We start from the raw sequence: 18518 nt of genomic DNA, 5'->3' as shown, positions 1-18518 counted from the left end.
CAAAAGATATTGGCCCATGATCAGTATCCCCACAGGATCAATGGTCACAGGAGTGACTGTCAAGCACTTGGAGACATCACCCTTTTCTTATTATTGTGGGATACAGTATATAGTTTGGGACGTGACATGTCAAGTAACTAGCAGGATGGTGGAAGGTGAACTGGATGGACTTTGGTCTTCTTTTGACCAGCAATTCTTATGTTCTTATGTTTATTAGTGTGCACTCACAGAATTGTAAAATGCGTCACTCTTTTTTGTTTCCTTGTTTGCTGCCATTGACATAAGTCACATTTATCATTCACAAATCACATCTAATCGATCCGGTTACTATTTAAAACTACGGGCAAGGTAATGACTAGGAATAGACCCCTTTGTTTACAACTGTTGCTAATGTCAAACTGGACATAGCTCCTTCATAACGAAACATTTAATAATGCAAAAAACAACTCATTTATTTGTGTTGTAAATTCCTTATTGTTTCGCTACACCCTCTGTAATTATGGGATGGTTAAGAATATTATATAAAGTGGACATTAATAGGCTATTTTCACTTATTACTGAGTCCAGAAGTTCAGGGCTATGAATATAAAATAGGAAGTGACAGATCTAAAATAGAGTTTAGGAATAACTGTCATGCAGAGGGTGGTGAGAATGTGGAACTTGCTGCTCGAAGCTGTAGTTGAAACTAGGGCAGTCGTTCTTTAAGGATGAGATAAAACGGTTCAACTCACATTCAGGTAAACACTTTCCCTGCTCAGTCAATCACAGTGAATCCTTGATTTCACATATCGTACCAATGCCCGCTCGCTTAGCTCAGGGGTACTGGTCTGCTCCACAACCCCTGCTCTTCCCGCCCTACAATCGGCGGTCTGGCCTTCAACCTCTCTGCCCCTACCCTCTGGAACTCCATCCAAGAGCCCCTCCACCTGTGCCCCTCCCTTGCCACCTTCAAGGCCCATCTCAAGATCTTCCTCTTTGGTCATGCCGCCAGTCACTCTTTCATCCCCACGCCCCCTTGCCCTCCAGCACTCCTGAACCCCAACCCTCAGCTCAGGTGCATATCCTTCACAGTCCAGCGCCTTGGGACATCCTTTCGATGTGAAAAGCGCTATATATAAATGTAATTTGCTGTTGTGTGCATCAGCCCTCTGCTAGCTTTCATAAAATTATAGAATTATACAGCACAGAAGGAGGTGATTCAGCCCATCGTGTCTGTGTCGGCTCTTTAAAAATAGCTATCTAAATCAATCCCACTCCCCCACTCTCTCCCCATAGCCCGGCAAACTTGTCCTCCCCAAATAATTATCTGCTTCTCTCTTAAAAGTTGTTATCGAATCGGCTTCCACCACTCTTTCATGCAATGAATTCCAGATCCGAACAACTCGCTATGTTTAAAAAATTTCTCCTCACCTCCCCTTTGTTTCTTTTAACAACTATTTTAAATTGGTGTCCTCGAGTTACCGACCCACCCGCCAGTGGAAATAGTTTCTCCTGTTCACTCTATCAAATCCCCTTATAATTTTGAAAAATCTCTTAAATCTCCTCTTAATCTCTGCTCCAAGGAAAATAATCCCAGTTTCTCTTGCCTCTCGTGATAACTGAAGTCTCGCTTTGCAAGTGAGAGACCTGGGTTCAATTCCAGGCAGAGGGCGAAACCTTGGGCAAGTTTCCTTACTCCACACAGAGCCTAATAATAATCCCTCCAAAACAAAACAATAATTAAATTGGTCATTTTCAATCTACGACTGTTTGTGGGACATTGCTGTGCGCAATTGACTGCCGCGTTCGCCCACAAATATACAGTCAATTCACTTTACAGTGTGTTCTGTGAAGCGCTTTGGGACGGCTAGAAGACGTGAAAAGCGCTATATTAAATGCAAGGATTATTATTATTTATTATTAAGTTCCTGGTACCATTCTGGTAAATCCCCTTTGCACCCTTTTCCACTGCTTTGACATCCTTCCTAAAGTGTGGTGCCCAGAACTGAACACAATCTCTAGCTGAGGCGTAACCAGTATTTTATAAACGTTCATCATAACTTCCTGACTTGTATTCTGTGCCCTATTTATAAAGCCTAGCACCCTCTATGCTTTTTTAACAGCTTTGTCTACCTGTCCTGCCACCTTCAAATATTTGCTTATACAAACCCCCAGATCTCTCTGTTTCTTCACCCCCTTTAAGATTCTACAACCTCGCCTATATTGCCTCTCCTTAGTCTTCCTCCCAATTGCATCACTTCACATTTCTCCACATTAAACTTCATCTGCCACGTGTCTGCCCATTTTACCAGTCTGTCTATGTCCATTTGCAGTCTGCTGCTATCCTCCTCACTGTTTACTACTTTCCCAGCTTAGTATGATCTGCAAACTTGGAAATTGTACTCCCTGTACCCAAGTCCAGGTCATTTATATAGATCAAAAACAGCAGTGGTCCCAATACTGATCCCTGGGGGACATCACTGTACACTTCCCTCCAGTCAGAAAAACAACCATTCACCACCACTCTACTTCCTGTCTCCCAGCCAGTTCGGTATCCATGCTGCCACTATCCCTTTAATACTGTGGGCAGTATTACGCACTGATGTCCGGTTCAATTGTACCCAAACAGGAGGAGAAACTTGAACATCAAAGCATCTAAAATTGGATCATGGAGTCCTGTAGCTCAGTGGTTAGAGCACTCGCTTTGCAAGCGAGAGACCTGAGTTCAATTCCAGGCAGAGGGCGAAACCTTGGGCAAGTTTCCTTACTCCACACAGAGCCAAATAATAATCCCTACAAAACAAAAAAACAATAATAAATTGGTCATTTTCAATCTACGACTGCTTGTGGGACATTGTTGTGCACAATTGGCTGCAGCGTTCGCCCACAAATATACAGTCAATTCACTTTACAGTGTGTTCTGTGAAGCGCTTTGGGACGTCCTCCCGACGTGAAAAGCGCTATATCAAATGCAAGGATTATTATTATTATTATTATTTTATTTTGCTTACTAGTCTCTCATGTGGCACTTTATCAAACACCTTTTGAAAATCCATGTAAACTACATCAACTGCACTGCCTTCATCCAGGTATCTGTTACTTCATCACAAAATACTATCAGGTTTGTTAGACATTGATTTGCCTTTAACAAATCCATGTTGGCTGACCTTTATTAGCCCAATTTTCCTGAGTGAAAATTTATTTTGTCCCGGATTATAGTCTCTAGAAATTTCCCCACTGCTGACGTGCGGCTGAATGGCCTGTAGTTCCTGGGTTTATCCCTTCTGTCCCTTTTTGTACAGGGGAATACATTTGCAATCTTTCAGTCCTCTGGCACCACCCCGGTGTCCAAGGGGATTGAAAGAGCTTCTGGAGATTTACCAGAATCTCCATTATTTCCATCCTTACTTCCCTCAGTAACCTAGGATGCATCCCTTCTGGACTGGGTGACTTATCTACCTCGACCACCGATGACTGTTTTAGTATTTCCTCTTGGTTTATTCCTATCTCATCCAATTTCTCTACCCTCTCCTCTGATACTGTGGCATTGGCTGCATCCTTTTCTTTTCTGAAGACAGGTGCAAAGTACTCATTCAGTACGTCAGCCATGCCCTCCACCTCCACAAGAAGATTTCCTCTTTGGTCCCTAATTGGACCCACCCTACCTTTGACTAACCTTTTATTCTTTGTATGCTTATAAAATACCTTCGGACTCCCTTTTATATTACCTGCTAATCTTTTCTCAAACAATCTCTTTGTCCCTCTTATTTCCTTTTTCAGTTTTCCTCTGCACTTTTTATATTCTATTTGATTATCTTCTGTATTTTGGACCTGACATTTATCATAAGCCTCTTGTTCTGTTTTATTTTAATTCCAATTTCCTTATTAATCAAGTGAGGTTTGGATGCCCTGCCTTTCTACTTTGTGGGAATGTATTGGTTCTGCCCCCAAACTATTTCCTCCTTGAAGGCTTCCCATTGCTTGTTAGCTATTTTACCAACCAATCTTTCTTTCCTCGGTTCCTTTTTAACTCACTGAAATTAGCCTCTTCCAGTTGAGTATGTTCACCTTTGATTCGACCTGCCCCAGAGCTGGTCCAAATGATCCAGAAACCTGAAGCCCTCCTTTCTGCCCCATTTCTCCAGCCTTGCATTCATGTGTTTGATCCTGCTGTTTTGATATTCACTTGCACAAGGCACTGGGAGTAATGGGAGTAATTCAGAGATCACCACCTTTGAGGTCCTACTCTTTAGCTTTTTCCCTAGCTTCTGATACTCTCCCTATAGGATCTCAGTCCTTTTTCTCCCTACATCATGGATCCCAACATGGACCATGACTTCTGGATGGTCCCCTTAATAATAATAATAATAATCCTTGCATTTGATATAGCGCTTTTCATGTCGGGAGGACGTCCCAAAGCGCTTCACAGAACACACTGTAGAGTGAATTGACTGTATATTTGTGGGCGAACGCCGCAGCCAATTGCGCACAGCAATGTCCCACAAACAGTCATGGATTGAAAATGACCAATTTATTATTGTTTTTGGTTTTGGAGGGATTATTATTAGGCTCTGTGTGGAGTAAGGAAACTTGGCCAAGGTTTCGCCCTGCCTGGAATTGAACTCAGGTCTCTAGCTTGCAAAGCGAGTGCTCAACCACTGAGCTACAGGACTCCCTTCCCCGTGTAGAACATTTTGCACCCGTTCCATGATGTCTTCAACCCTGGCACCAGGGAAGCAACATACCATGCACGAGTTATGTCTTTGGTTGCAGAAATGCCTGTCTATTTCTTTCACCATTATGTCCCCAATGACAATCTGTGCATCCATTTGCTTTTGACTCCCCTCCCCAGAGGTGTCTGTATTCAGTATAGAGATCCGATTTGTGAGTGCCACACTTTCAGCGGAATTCTGCACTGCCCATCCACTCTTCCTACCATGCTGGGTGGTCACCCACTCACTCTCCTTCTGACTCCTTTGTGGATGTGGGGTGATTACCTCCTGAAAAATTCAATCCATGAACTCTTCAGCCTCCCGTACACTATGTAATGACAACAGCCTCTCCTCAAGCTCAGAATCTCTGAGTTCAAGCTCGAGCAGCCAGAGGCATTTTCTACACACGTGTTTTTCCAGGGCACACAAAGCATCTTGAAGTTCCCACATGGCATACATTGTGCATGCAACCGGTCTCAGCTGCCCTGTCATATTCCCAGACATGTTTTATATTATTTTACTATAACTATTATATATTTTATAATTATGCACCTCTTTCCCCCTCTGCACTGAATTTCCACTCTCACCAAATTCCTTAACAGAATTCTCACTCTGTTCCATCTCATTCAGTTCCCTCCTCACGCTGCTGGGCTTTCTGCTGAATTGAATTACTTTTTTTTTGATAGAAACTTATATCGAACCTTGGTTAGACCATACTTGGAGTACTGTAAACAGTTCTGGTCCCCACATTATAGAAAAGATATAGAGGCACTGGAGAAGGTGTAAAAGAGATTTACAAGGATGATACTGGAACTGAGAGGTTATACCTATCAGGAAAGGCTGAACAAGCATGGACTCTTTTCTCTTGAAAAGGGAAGGGGTGAGGGGTGACCTAATTGAGGTCTTTAAAACTATGAAAGGTTTGATAGGGTAGACATAGAGAAGATGTTTGCACTTGTGGGGGAGAGCATAAGAGCCGGCATAGACCAGTTGGGCTGAATGGCCTGTTTCTGTGCTGTATATTCTATGTAATTTTATGTAAAACTTGTTCCCATCCCAGGGCAATTCTCAACACCAACAAAAGCAACAGATTACATTTGTTTATCTCAGTAGTGTCCATGCTTGTAGGTTCAAGCTCCACATTGGGACTTTGAGCTCACAGTCTAGGCTGACACACTAGTGCATTTCTGTGCGTTGTCAAAGGTGCTATCCTTCAGTTGAGATGTCAAACCAAGGTCACACCTCCTTATTGAGGTGGATGTTAAAGATCCCACGGCACTAAGTTCAAAGTGAAGAGGTTTTCTGTCTCCCAGTGTCCTGATTATTCCCTTCATGCCTTTTTGTGGGACATTTCTGTGTGCAGATTGGCTGCCACGATCACTCACAAAATACAGTCACTACGCTTGATTTTGTTTCACCCACAAAATATACAGTCAATCCACTTTACAATATATTTGTGAAGCGCTTTGAGACGTCTCAATGATATGATAAGGCGCTATATCAAATGCAACGATTATTATTGTAAGAATAGAAAACTTGAAGAGGTATGGGAATAAGGAGGGGGGTGGTAAGATTATATTGATCTCCTTGCTCTGTGAGCCAGTGCTGACTCAATGGGTCAAATGGCCTCCTTCTGCACAAGATATAGATTCAAGAATGTTATATTTCTATGTTGTCAGGTGTTCGCTGATATTACTTCCTGTGCAATATGTGAAAGAAGGGTTTCCCATTGAAAAGTGACAGCAACACTTCCTGTGTATTTCATGTATACATGGTGACATACACGTTTCCTGTCCATAGCACTTATATGCAGTACGCAGGAAATGACATAAGCTACACTTCATGTGCATAGCGCAGCTCACTCAACATGCAGGACGTGACATTTGCAGTAGGTGCGTCCTGACCAAAGCACCATAGCACCAAACACAGTTTGCTTATGACTCCAGGGGTTCTGAACTCAATCAACAACACCAAACAACAACAAATTACATTTGATTAGCACATTTCAAGTCAAGAGGATGTCCCGAGGCACTGGACAGTCAGGAATTTGGACCTGAGCTGGAGTTGGGATGAGGAGGGGTGGAGGGCAGGGACGGTATGAGGGTGACCAAAAGCGTGGTCGACTAGGAGGGTCTTGAAACGGGCCCTGAAGGAGGCAAGGGAGGTATCAAGATGAAAGGAATGTGGGATGGAGTTCCAAAAAGCAGGGGAGTGGGAGGCAGAGAGACCGAAGGTGGGGCGCGCTGGGTGGGAGACATGGAGGAGGCTGGAGCCTGCTGAGCGGAAAGATCGGACGGGTCGACATGGAGTTAGCAGGTCACAAAAGAGGGAGGAGCAAGGCTGCGGAGAGCTTTGAAGGCGAGTCCTCAATAAGATGCAGTGAGTCTGGGTGTTTTATTTTTAAAGACACTTTAATTATGAAAATTACAGAGGTGTGGGTGGGGATGGAGAGTGGAGGCTGGCATGGAAAATGTGTATTACTTTTTAATTTGAATCATAGTATCTTTTTACAGAGATTCACATAGATGCCTGGTAAGGATAACGCAGCATTTGAATTGGGTGAAAGACAGATGGAAGGTGCTTCAAGCTCTCATGGACCCCCACAACCATACCAGGTACCATATGTCACAACCTCATCTCGGACTTAAAAAGGAAAAGATTGCAGGGCTATGGGGTAAGAGTGGGGGAGTGGGACTAGTTGGTAACTCTTTCAAAGAGCTGTCATAGGTACGATGGGCCGAATGGCCACTCATGTGCTGTAAGATTCTATGATTCTATGAGGAACGCAGACTACACTTAAGAGCAACTAAATCAAGACTGAGAGCTCGACATATGTATCTCACCCACACATGCAAGTTCCCCATGTATCTGGAGTTGAATGTGGACTTTCCCCGTCGGGAAAAACCCTAATTTTACATACAGAAGGTTATTGAAATAAGAATAAAAGTGATAAGTAAAAGGGGAAAAGCAGGGGAATCAGAGAAAAGAGCTCCAGTGGGGGAGTGAGCACCAGCTCAGACGCAATGGGGAGAGAGCAGGAAATGGGGTTGGAGTAGAGAGCTCCAGTAGGGGAGCGAACACCAGCACAGACACGATCGGGAGACAGCAGGGAATCTTTCCAGTGGGGGAGTGAGGACCAGTCTATGCAAGATGAGGGAAAGCAGAAAAATGGGATGAGACTAAAAGCTCTTGGGGGGTGGGGGAGCAGTGAGCACCAGCAATGGACACGATAGGCCAAATGCTGTAAACTCTGGAACACTCGTCCTCTATCCCTCCGGGTTGCCCCCTTCTTCCCCGTCTTCAGATCCCGCCTGAAGAGCTTCTTCTTCGACCGTGCCTACAGTCACCACCACCCCCGGCTCCGCCACTGTCAAGCATTCTGGGATGCTTCTCTGTGTGAGGGGTGCAAGTTGTTGTTGCTGTAAACTTTCTAACATTCTATGAATCCACAGCAACTCTCACTGGTTGCCTTTTCCCTTCCAGGCCATCAAGACAGTTTCCACGCTGAAGATTTTCTTGGTGTGTCTGTTGGCCACTGTGCTAACCACTATAATCACATTGATTGTGGTGGTAACCTACAAACCACCTCAATACTCTACAACCCAAACCAGCAAGGAACTCCAACAGACGGCAATAATAAGCCCAAATTGACGCAGATCGATACAAAATATAGATTCCTGAGCCATCTATACAAGTCCAAGGTACGTCTTTAAGGATGAGTGCAATGTTACGATCACAGAATATTCTTAGCTGTGTTAGCCTACTTCAGTTGGTAGCTCTCTCGCCTCTGAGTCCGTAGTTTGTGGGTTTGCCCCACACATTGGGAGTTGGAAACCATAGAGTCCCGGCTGACACTCCAGTGCTGTGCTGGGGGTGTCAAAGATGCAGTCCTTCGGATGAGATGTTAAATCTTGCTGCCTCTTCAACAACAACAAGAAGATTACATTTGTATTGGGAAGACGTCCCAAGGTGCTGACAGAAGTATAGCATTTCAGACCCGAGCTGGGGTCGGGGTGGAAGGGAGGGGAGGGGAAGGGGGGGTGGTCGATGGCATGATCGAAGAGGAGGGTCTTGAGATGGGACTTGAAAGAGGCTAAGGAGGGGGCAAAGCAGAGTTACTGGGGCATGGAATTCCAGAGGTTGGGAGCAGAGTGCTGAAGGCTCTCCCGCCAATGGTGGGGCTGGTGGGTCGGAGGACATGGAATAGGCCAGAACCGGCTGAGCGGACGGAACAGGCGGGTTGGTTAGGAGGTCACAGAGGTAGGGTGGGGCGAGGCCACGGAGGGCTTTGTATGTGAGGACCAGGATCTTGAACTAGATCCTCTAAGGATAGGGAGCCAGTGGAGTCGGGCGAGAATGGGGGAGATTGGGTCATGGAGTTTGGTGTAGGAGAGGCTATGGGTTGCAGAGTTTTGGATTATCTGCAGCCTGTGGAGTTGGGAAGGCCGACAAGCAGGGCGTTTGCATAGTCGAGCCTGGAGGGATGAAGGCATGAACAAGAGTTTCAGCGGCCTGAGGGTGAGGTAGTGGTGGAGTCGGGCAATGTTACGGAGGTAAAGGAAGGCAGAGCGGGTCATGGCTTGAATGTGGGGGAGAAACCATGGAGGTTGATGCTGCTAGAGCCTGAGGTGCTGAGGCGCTGGCGCGAGCCAATCAGGAGGGCCTCAGTCTTGTTCACATTCAATTGTAGGAAATTTGCCCTCATCCAGGACTTGATGTCCGACAGACAGTCTGTCAGGACAGCAGTGGGTGGAGGCAGAAAAATAGAGTTGGGTGTCATCTGCATATATGTGGAAGTTGACCCCATGTCTGCAGATGATGTCACCAAGGGGGAGCATAATAATAATAATAATAATCCTTGCATTTGTTATAGCGCTTTTCACGTCGGGAGGACGTCCCAAAGCGCTTCACAGAACACACTGTAAAGGGAATTGACTGTACATTTGTGGGCGAACGCGGCAGCCAATTGCGCACAGCAATGTCCGACAAACAGTCGTAGATTGAAAATGACCAATTTATTATTGTTTTTGACATTGGAGGGATTATTATTAGGCTCTGTGTGGAGTAAGGAAACTTGCCCAAGGTTTCGCCCTCTGCTGGAATTGAACTCAGGTCTCTCACTTGCAAAGCGAGTGCTCTAACCACTGAGCTACAGGACTCCAAAACATGTAGATATTAAAGAGGAGAGGGCCAGGGCAGAGCCCTGGGGGATGCCAGACATGACAGTGCGGGGGCTGGAGGAGAAATCGTTAAGGCAACAAAGTGGAGACGGTGAGAGAGATAGAATCAAACCAGGCAAGGGCAGGTCCACGAAGATTGAGAAGTGGAGAGGCGGTGCACGAGGATGGAGTGGTCGACTGTGTCCAAGGTGGCAGAGAGGTCGAAGAGGACAAGGAAGCAGAGGGAGCCTTGTTCACAGATATTCAGAAAGTCATTAGTGACTTTGACCAGGGCTGTTTCCGTGCTATAGGCAGTGGGGAAGCTGGATTGGAGGGGTTCAAAGAGGGAATGGCGAGAAAGGAAAGTACGGAGCTGGATGCGACAACTCGTTCCAGGACCTTGGAGAGGAATAGGAGGTTAGAGAAGGGGCGGTCCCTGGAGAGGAGAGATGGATCCAGAGAAGGTTTTTTCAAGATGGGGGTGATGACGGCTGTTTTTAGGGGGTGGGAACTGAACCGGTGGACAAGGTGAGGTTGATGACATCAGACAGGAGAGGGGCCTGAAGGTGGAGCTGAGAGATGAGGAGAGAGCTGGGGGTGGGATCGAGGGAGCAGATGGTGTGTTTGAGTTTGCGGACAGTCGTGGTGAGGGAGGAGGGAGAGATACGGTCGAAGGAGTATGGGGGGTGGGGAATGGGTGGGGGTTGGGTCATGAGGGAGAGGTGATGTGGAGGTGGCTGTGGATGGGGCTGAAGTGGCTGAATGTATCCCCTCGATTTTGGATTCGAGGAAGTCCAGCATCTCCTCACAGTTGGAGTTTGAGGAGAGAATGGGCGAGGTAATGGAAGTTGGACGGAGGAGATGGTGGTGCCTGTTCAGGTGGACCCACTGCACTACTTGAAAGAAGAAGGGAGTTTCTCTGTCTCCCGGTGTCCTGGACAACAATCCTCCAAATAAAATTGATCACTCAATCCCCAACTGTTTGTTGGACACTGCTGTGCGCAATTGGCTGTCACGTTGCACCCACAGAATACAATCAATCTATTTTACTGTATATTCTGTGAAGCACTTTGAGACGTCTCAACGACATAATGAGGCACTACATCAAATGCAAGGGTTATTATTATTACTACTATTATTAATTACTATTTATTGCTATTATTAGTTAATATTTATTATTACTACTGTTGGTAACTCTTTATTACTCTTATTGAGGTGGAAACCTCACCACTGTGTACTGGGTGTTCAATGAGCTAAGATACAGTCTTCTCATAATCTCTCAGTTATTTAAGTTCCCGGGAGGCACTGTGCAATGGTCCAGATATCGTCAGAACCCAGAAGAATACCCTGACAGAGAGTCGCGTGAATTTGGTACCAATATCAACAAGTTTCAGTCTAAAATGACTGGCAGCATCCTCCGCATCAAGAGGAAAGGCATGCGTGTTCCTCACTGGCACCTGAACTCCAATGAACATGGATACGTCTTGCAGGTAAGCCCATGGCCTATGCAGCCCTGCAATTCCAGCTGCTCTCAGCCTTAAGATCTCAGGCTTTAGCACGTAGTCCTCCACGACCTTGCTCCTCCCTGTCTCTGTGACCCGCTGACTCCCTCCTCTTGGCGAACTCTGGCCTGCTCCACTTGGCCCCGCCCCGCCTGGCCCACCATCGGCTGTCGGGCCTCAAGCCTTTCTGCCCCCACCTTTTGGAACTCCATCCCACTGTCCCTTTGCCTCGCCCCCTTCCTTGCCTCTTTCAAGGCCCGTCCCAAGACCTTCCTCTTCGACCTCATCTTCAGTCACTCTTCTACCCCCTACCCACCTTGCCCTCCACCCCTCCTGATCCCAACTCCCAGCTCGGGTCCAAATCTCTGACTGTCCAGCGCCTTGGGATGTCCTCGAGGGGAAAGGCGTTATAAAAATGTATAATGGCGTTATAAAAATGTAATTAGTAGTTAAAAACGATAAGGGAGTTTCACCCTGGCCAACATTCCCCCTGATAAAAATCAGGTCATTCACTTCTTGGCCGTCGGTTTCACCCAATCCATGGCTGTTTGTGGGACACTACTGTGTGCAATTGTCTGCTGTGTTTCACCCACAGAATATACAGTCGATCCAATTTACAGCATATTCTGTGAAGTGAAGCACTGTGTGCAATTTGGCTGCATTTGCCTACAAATACACAGTCACTACGCTTCACAGTAAATCCCGCAAAGCGCTGCGAGATGTCTTGGCGATGAGATAAAGCGATGTATCAAATGCGAGGATTCACCCACAAATACACAGCCCAATCCCGCTTAATAGTGTATTCTGTGAAGCTTTTCGAGACGTCTCGATGACGTGATGAGGCGCTATATCAAATGCGAGGAATATTATTATTGTTTTTATTATATTATTAGAATGTGAGCATTCTTTTTCCTCCTCTAGGGAACAGCGTGGATTGGGGTGGTGGATGAAAATGCCAAGGTGGTAGGAACGTTTAACATCACGGTGGGACAGGTCTTCTTCTTGCCCAAGAACACGATGCACTGGATGAAGAACGTGGGGCCAGATGAGGTTATCTTCCTCCTTTTCTTCACCATTCACGAGCAGCTCCGCTCCATTGACGTGGACGATGCGTTCTTCGCCACACCACAGGATATCGCTGCCAGGGCACTCAAGGTCAGTGAAGTGCACATTGTGAAGTGGAGTCCTGTAGCATATTGGTTAGAACGCTCGCCTTGCAAACGAGAGGACTTGGGTTCGATTCCCAGGCAGGGTAAAACCTTAGGCAAGTTTCCTTACTCCACACGCCTCCGTTTACCTCGCAGTAAGTAGGAACCTATTTGTTGCTCAATTGGTAGATCGCTTTCCGGGAGTAATAATCCTTCCAAAAAACATAATGGTAATAATTTGGTCACTCAATCCACCACTGTTTGTGGGACACAGCTGTGGGCAATTGGCTGCCACATTTCGCCTACAAAATGCCCGGCCCTACACTTTACAGTATATTCTGTGAAGAGCTTTTGGATGTCTCAATGACATGATAAGGTGCATTATCAAATACAAAGATTATTATTATTATTATTGTCACTCTCGTCTCCAAATCCCTTTATCCCCTGGCACCTCCTTACCTCTCCAACCTGCTTACTCTCCAACCCACTACCCGCTGCCTCCACCCGACTGGCTCTGGGCTCCTGCGTATTTCACACGCCTTTTCCGGGAGTATTAATCCAACCCCAAAATCACTTAATCCACGGCTTTGTGGGCCACTGCTGGGTGCAACTGGCTGTTCCGTTTCTCCCACAAAATATGCAGTCAATCCACTTTGCAGTATATTCTTCGAGACATCTCAATGATGTGATAAGGCGCTATGTCAAATGCAAGGATTAGTGGTGTTATTATTATCAGTTAGCACATCACACCGTCCAATTTTAACCCGCTTTCCCCAAAACCTCTTGTCTCCTGTCTTCCATGTGCAAAGCCCATAGACGGAATCAAGTTCATAAAATCATTCAAGAGAGCGGAAGAAAATCAGGCTGTCAATCTTCCCCCGAACCTGGACCAGCTGATCAGAAGCGCTAGTTACCCAAAGGCTTCGGATGACATTGTCGCAAAGTACTTTTATGATCTGAAAGGTAACCACAAACAGCGATGCAGTGTTAGAGGGGATGATTGTGTTGATTGGTTGGAGCACTCGCCTCACAAACTAGAGGACCCGGGTTCAATTCTCAGGCAGGGTGAAACCTTAGGCAAGTTTCCTTACTCCACACGCCTCTGTTTATCTAGCAGTAAGTAGGAACTCAGTTGTTAGTCAATTGGCGGATCACTTTCACGGGAGTAACAATTCCTTCAAAATAAATAAAAATAATTTGGTCACTGTTTGTGGGACACTGCTATGTGCAATTGGCTGTTGCGTTTTTCCCACAAAGTATACAGTCAATTCACTTTACAGTATATTCGATGAAGTGCTTTGAGACGTCTTGAAACCATGATAAGATGCTACAACGAGGATTATTATTTTATTATTATTAAAACACATTATGGTGTCTTTATTTCTGGTCCTAGGCTCCATAACCTACATCTATCCTGGTGGCACGATTCAATGGGCCCGATACCGTAAAGATACATCATCACTGAATAAAAATGAGAAGATATACAGTGAATTCCTCAATGAGGTACTTGCCATTTACATCTCCAGTGACTGTCCTACAGATGTGACTCTAAAGTGGGACACTAATATGCGCAACTGGCTGTCGTGTTTCGTCCACAAACTATACAGCAAATCCATTTTACAGTATATCCTGTGAAGCGCTTTGAAACATCTCAATGACCTGATAAGGTGTTATATTAAATGCAAGTATTATTGTTATTATTATACCCACCGGAGGCCATTGGGAGACCAATAACCCATTGAGCCTAAATGGCCTCATGTCCTTAGATTTAATACCATTTCATTAAGAATCATGAGATGGTGAAGAATTTTACAAAATGCTTTTCACTCAATTCAGTCTGATTTTGGAGGCTCGTTCCCCCACCCCAGCCTTCCTCGACCACCTCCCAAGATAATCCTATGGGAAACGGCTTCCAAATTAAGATTGAATTCCAGAGCATTTTTCTGGATTCCTCACTCTCTTAACATGTTCTTTAAGGCCCAGGCCAGAGAGGCAGTGCAGAGGAAAGGAAACAATAACAACAACAACAAATTACATTTATCTAGCTCTCTTCACACTGGACGACATCTTGGAGAGCTTATGGTACAAGGAAGTGCGGTTGAGGGCAGGCGTTGGGACATTATCATTTGACAAACAGCTCAATGCTGTGATGGGAGGACAGTAGTGTGGGTAATCTGGAAGGATGAAATCACCAAAGAGTGTTTATCCAAACTTCTTGTGATCTTGGGTTCACAAATGAACAACAACAACTTAAATTTGTACAGCACCCTTTACACGGGCCAAAGTCTCAGAGCGCTTAACAGTGGCGAAGCTTGATGCTGAGCCTGGAAGAGAGGGGAGGTGGCTGTAGGTATGGTCAAAGAGGAAGATGTTCAGGTGTGATCTGAAGACGGGCAAAGAGGCAACGAGGCGGAGGGATTGAGTTCAGGCAGAGAAGACTTGGCTTGAATCCAATGTAAAGGCTGGCTGCATTTTCTCTTTGTTTTATCTTTGGTTCAACGTAATGTTTTGTTCCAGAATGAAGACAGCCTCACTATATCAACAATGGACATCCCGAATAACGGGCTCCGTGTGCCCCATTTCCACACCAACGCCAATGAGATGGTGTACATCGCGAGAGGCTGTGGATCGGTAACCTTGCCTTTCATTGTTAACATTAACAGCTGCTAACTTTGGGGCCGGTAAAAATACGGCATAAGGAGACATGTCAGCTGTGGCTCAGTTGGTAGCAGCTTTGTTTCTAGCTCAGAAGTATTGGGAGCGAAGCTATCGCCAGCAATGGAACTAACTGCTCTGTTGAAGCCTGCGGCAAAAGGTGCCACTTGAAAAGACCATCTTATTCTGTTTAGCCAAAATGGAGTGGAGTCCTGTAATGTCATGCTTACCTAATTCTGGAAAATATTAGACGTAGGTTGGCAAAAGCCAAGGCTTGGAGGAGCCCCGAGTGTGCGTTGGGGTAACTGCTAGATTGTAACCAGCTAAAACTGCATAGCTTGCCATTAAAAGCACTGTCTGGCAAGCTTCCCACTGCTTGACCAGATAAGGTCCTATGTGGATTGTAGGGTTAGTAGGAGCCGAGTGGGAAGAATCCCAGCTCCCAGTGACTGCCCGGCCCATCCAAGTACTGCTGTTGAGCCAGGCTCATCTGACACAGCAACAGTTTGTGGGTCTATGCACTTGCCTGCAACTATTTGTCAGTAAATGTTTGGGAAGCGATTGAGACACTCAGCATCACAGTATTGTATTAACTACAAGGATTATTATTAGTAGTAATATTAATGCTCCATGTTGTTTTATTCTGTGCTCCATTCAGGTTGGGGTCTTTAGTCCCGGAAACTCAGTCTCAAACTTCTACATAAACACAGGAGACTTGGCATTCTTCCCCATTGGGACTCAACATTTCGTCAAAAGTATCTGTGACGAGCCAATGTTGGCAATCAGTGCTTTCAGCACTGGCAACCAGGTAAGACATCCTTCCTTAATCAAGTCCTGTAGTGTAGTGGTTAGAGCACTTGCCTTGCAAACAAAAGGATCCGGGTTCGATTTCTGGGCAGGATGAAAAGTTAGGCAAGTTTCCTTACTCCATATGCATTGGGACGTCCTCCTGATGTGAAAGATACTACACAAGTGTAATTTATTGTTGTTTTTACCTAGCAGTAAGTAGGAACCCGGTTGTTATTCGATTGTCGATCACTTTCCAGAAGTAATAATCCCTCAAAAAAAAATTGACTCAATTCATGATTTTGTGGGACAATAATTATTATTATTATTATGATCCGGTGGGATTGTTGGCCAGGACATTGTGAAAATGGAATTGTTTTCAGACAAAGGGTAAGGGAACTATGGAACTCTCTCCTCCAAAAGGCTGTGAATGCTGGATCCATTCACTTTTTGAAGACTAAGGTGGATAGATTTTTGTGAGGTCAGAATATCAAGGGATATGGGAAAAAGCAGGTATTGGAGTTGAGGTACAGATCAGTCATAATCTGATAGAATAGTGGAACAGGCGCGAGGGCTGAATGGCCTACTCCTGTTCCTAAATTCCTAGAATAGCTGGAGAAACTCTTTCTCATTTTGAATGCTCAATGGGGTATGTTTGTGTGTTTGCTCGGGAGAATGACGTGTGATTCTTTCTCTGTTCCTCAGCTGGAGACTCTGGACATACACAAATATTACAATGCAACGGCTGACCACATCCTGGCTCAACTATTCATGAAACCCCAGGACCAGGTCAAGAGACTGAAGGTTCTAGAGGGGAATCAAGCACTCAATATGCCATAGGTTTAACCTGCCGTTAGCTAAATGCTCACCATGCCTCAATAATAATCATCCTTGCATTTCATACAATGCCTTATCATGTAATTGAGACGTCCCAAAGTACTTCACAGAATATATTATGAAGTAAATTAACCAGTTTTTTTGTGGGCAAAATGTGGCAGCCAATTGCTCACAAATATGGATTGAGTGACCAAATTATTCTTATTATTTTTGAAGGGATTATTACTATTACGCTTGCTCTGGGTGTTAATGGGGGAATGAATGGCATTCGGTGTTAAGGTGGTGACGCCGCTCGATGCACTTCAACGCCAGACGGAATTTTCGCCTGGGAGTTGGGATGAAAAGGGACCCAGCTCCGGTTGTCACTGGGTTCTGTGACCTGGTCTAGCTAATGTTTGTGGTGTTTCGGAACAGGAATATTATTCCTTAATAAAGGAATCCCGTCACAATCTCCTGTCGACCCGCCAGAACTCCGATCTGGATGTAATAGTGGGTTTCCTCCAGCGAGATGTAATACTGGTTACTGCAAGAAGCCCCCCACCCACACACACTCACTTCCTTATCATTAGATACAGCACCTATAAAGTAGGGTCTCATTGGAGCAATTGAATATCGCAATCGAGCGAACCCTCTGTGACGTTCTCTAGTCTGGTTCCTGAGGCTGGTGGGTCTGCAGTATTCCAGGCCATTGCTGAGGACAGCACAGCCCAGCCTGGCTAATCAACAGGACTTAAAAGGACAGACCAGTCACTGGGGGTAGGGAATCATCCCACTCAGCTCCTGTTAACCCTGCAAACCAAAGTAGGGTGGTCCTATCTGGACATCAAAATACATCACAACACTGCATGGAGTTTTCTATGAAGTGTCGTGACTATATTTTGTGGAGGAACACAGCAGCTAATTTTCGCACAGCAATGTCCCACAAACAGCCATGAGATAAACAACCAGTTTTATGTTCAGCTGGGGATATCTTTAGCCAGCCAGGACTTGGGGAGAAACTCCCTTCTCTTTTCCAATAATGCCGCGGGATCTTTAAGATCCATCTAAACAGGGCACAGACGGGACTTTGGACTCATTCAAAGTCATGCTGGGGGTAGTGTCATATTGTCTACGCCTCTGACAATGTGGCACTACCCCCAGCACTACACTGGAGCATCAGCCTAGACTGTGAGATCAAAGTCTCTCATGTGAGGCTTGAACTTCCAATCCTGAGTTTATCAAGGAATGCTGTTACGAAATACCGCAAGAATAGACCTCCTTGTATTCACTGAACCCAAGCCAACTGATTGGATCTCCCTACACCCTTCACTGGCCAGGGTACATTCTCACACAAATGAAATGAACCAACACTCTGCTTCTCTCTGTCGCTATAGTTACCAATAATACTACCATTAAAATACTAGATGTGTTGCTCTTTGTTTTTATTTGACAAATTTACCAGCAAATGCGCAGATTAAACGCCAGATGTGAATTACCCTCAGGGATGAATAAATTAATCCTCGACGTTGACACAGTACCAATGACGTCAAACATCTCAATGTAATACCGTGGACCATGCCATCCTCCTCCACCGCCTCTCCTTTCAATTCAACGTTCAAGGTTCTGCCTTGAATGCTTCAGGCCTTATCTCTCACACCGTCTCCAATTTGTCTCCACCAACGGTTTCTCTTCCAGCCCCCGCAGTCTCAGGTGGTGTTCCTCAGGGCTCTATCCTCAGTCCCCTCCTCTACATGTGCCTCC

The 18518-nt window shown here is 45.5% G+C and overlaps 1 protein-coding gene across 1 annotated transcript; it reads left to right on the top strand.

Moving 5' to 3' along the window:
- The first annotated feature begins 7186 nt into the window (after positions 1-7186).
- LOC103184852 (uncharacterized) lies at positions 7187-16863 on the top strand. The gene is given in 10 exon segments (NM_001371834.1): positions 7187-7306; positions 8175-8300; positions 8303-8392; positions 11134-11340; positions 12274-12507; positions 13310-13463; positions 13894-14003; positions 15018-15131; positions 15814-15963; positions 16647-16863. Coding segments are annotated over 10 exon segments (1410 nt in total). The 5' UTR covers positions 7187-7216; the 3' UTR covers positions 16782-16863.
- The last annotated feature ends 1655 nt before the right edge of the window (positions 16864-18518 follow it).

Source organism: Callorhinchus milii, unplaced genomic scaffold (assembly GCF_018977255.1).
Source record: "Callorhinchus milii isolate IMCB2004 unplaced genomic scaffold, IMCB_Cmil_1.0 Scaffold1, whole genome shotgun sequence".
Classification (NCBI taxonomy): domain Eukaryota; kingdom Metazoa; phylum Chordata; class Chondrichthyes; order Chimaeriformes; family Callorhinchidae; genus Callorhinchus; species Callorhinchus milii.
Note: the sequence above shows the minus strand (reverse complement) of the source record. Positions and strands in the feature narration are given on the sequence as shown.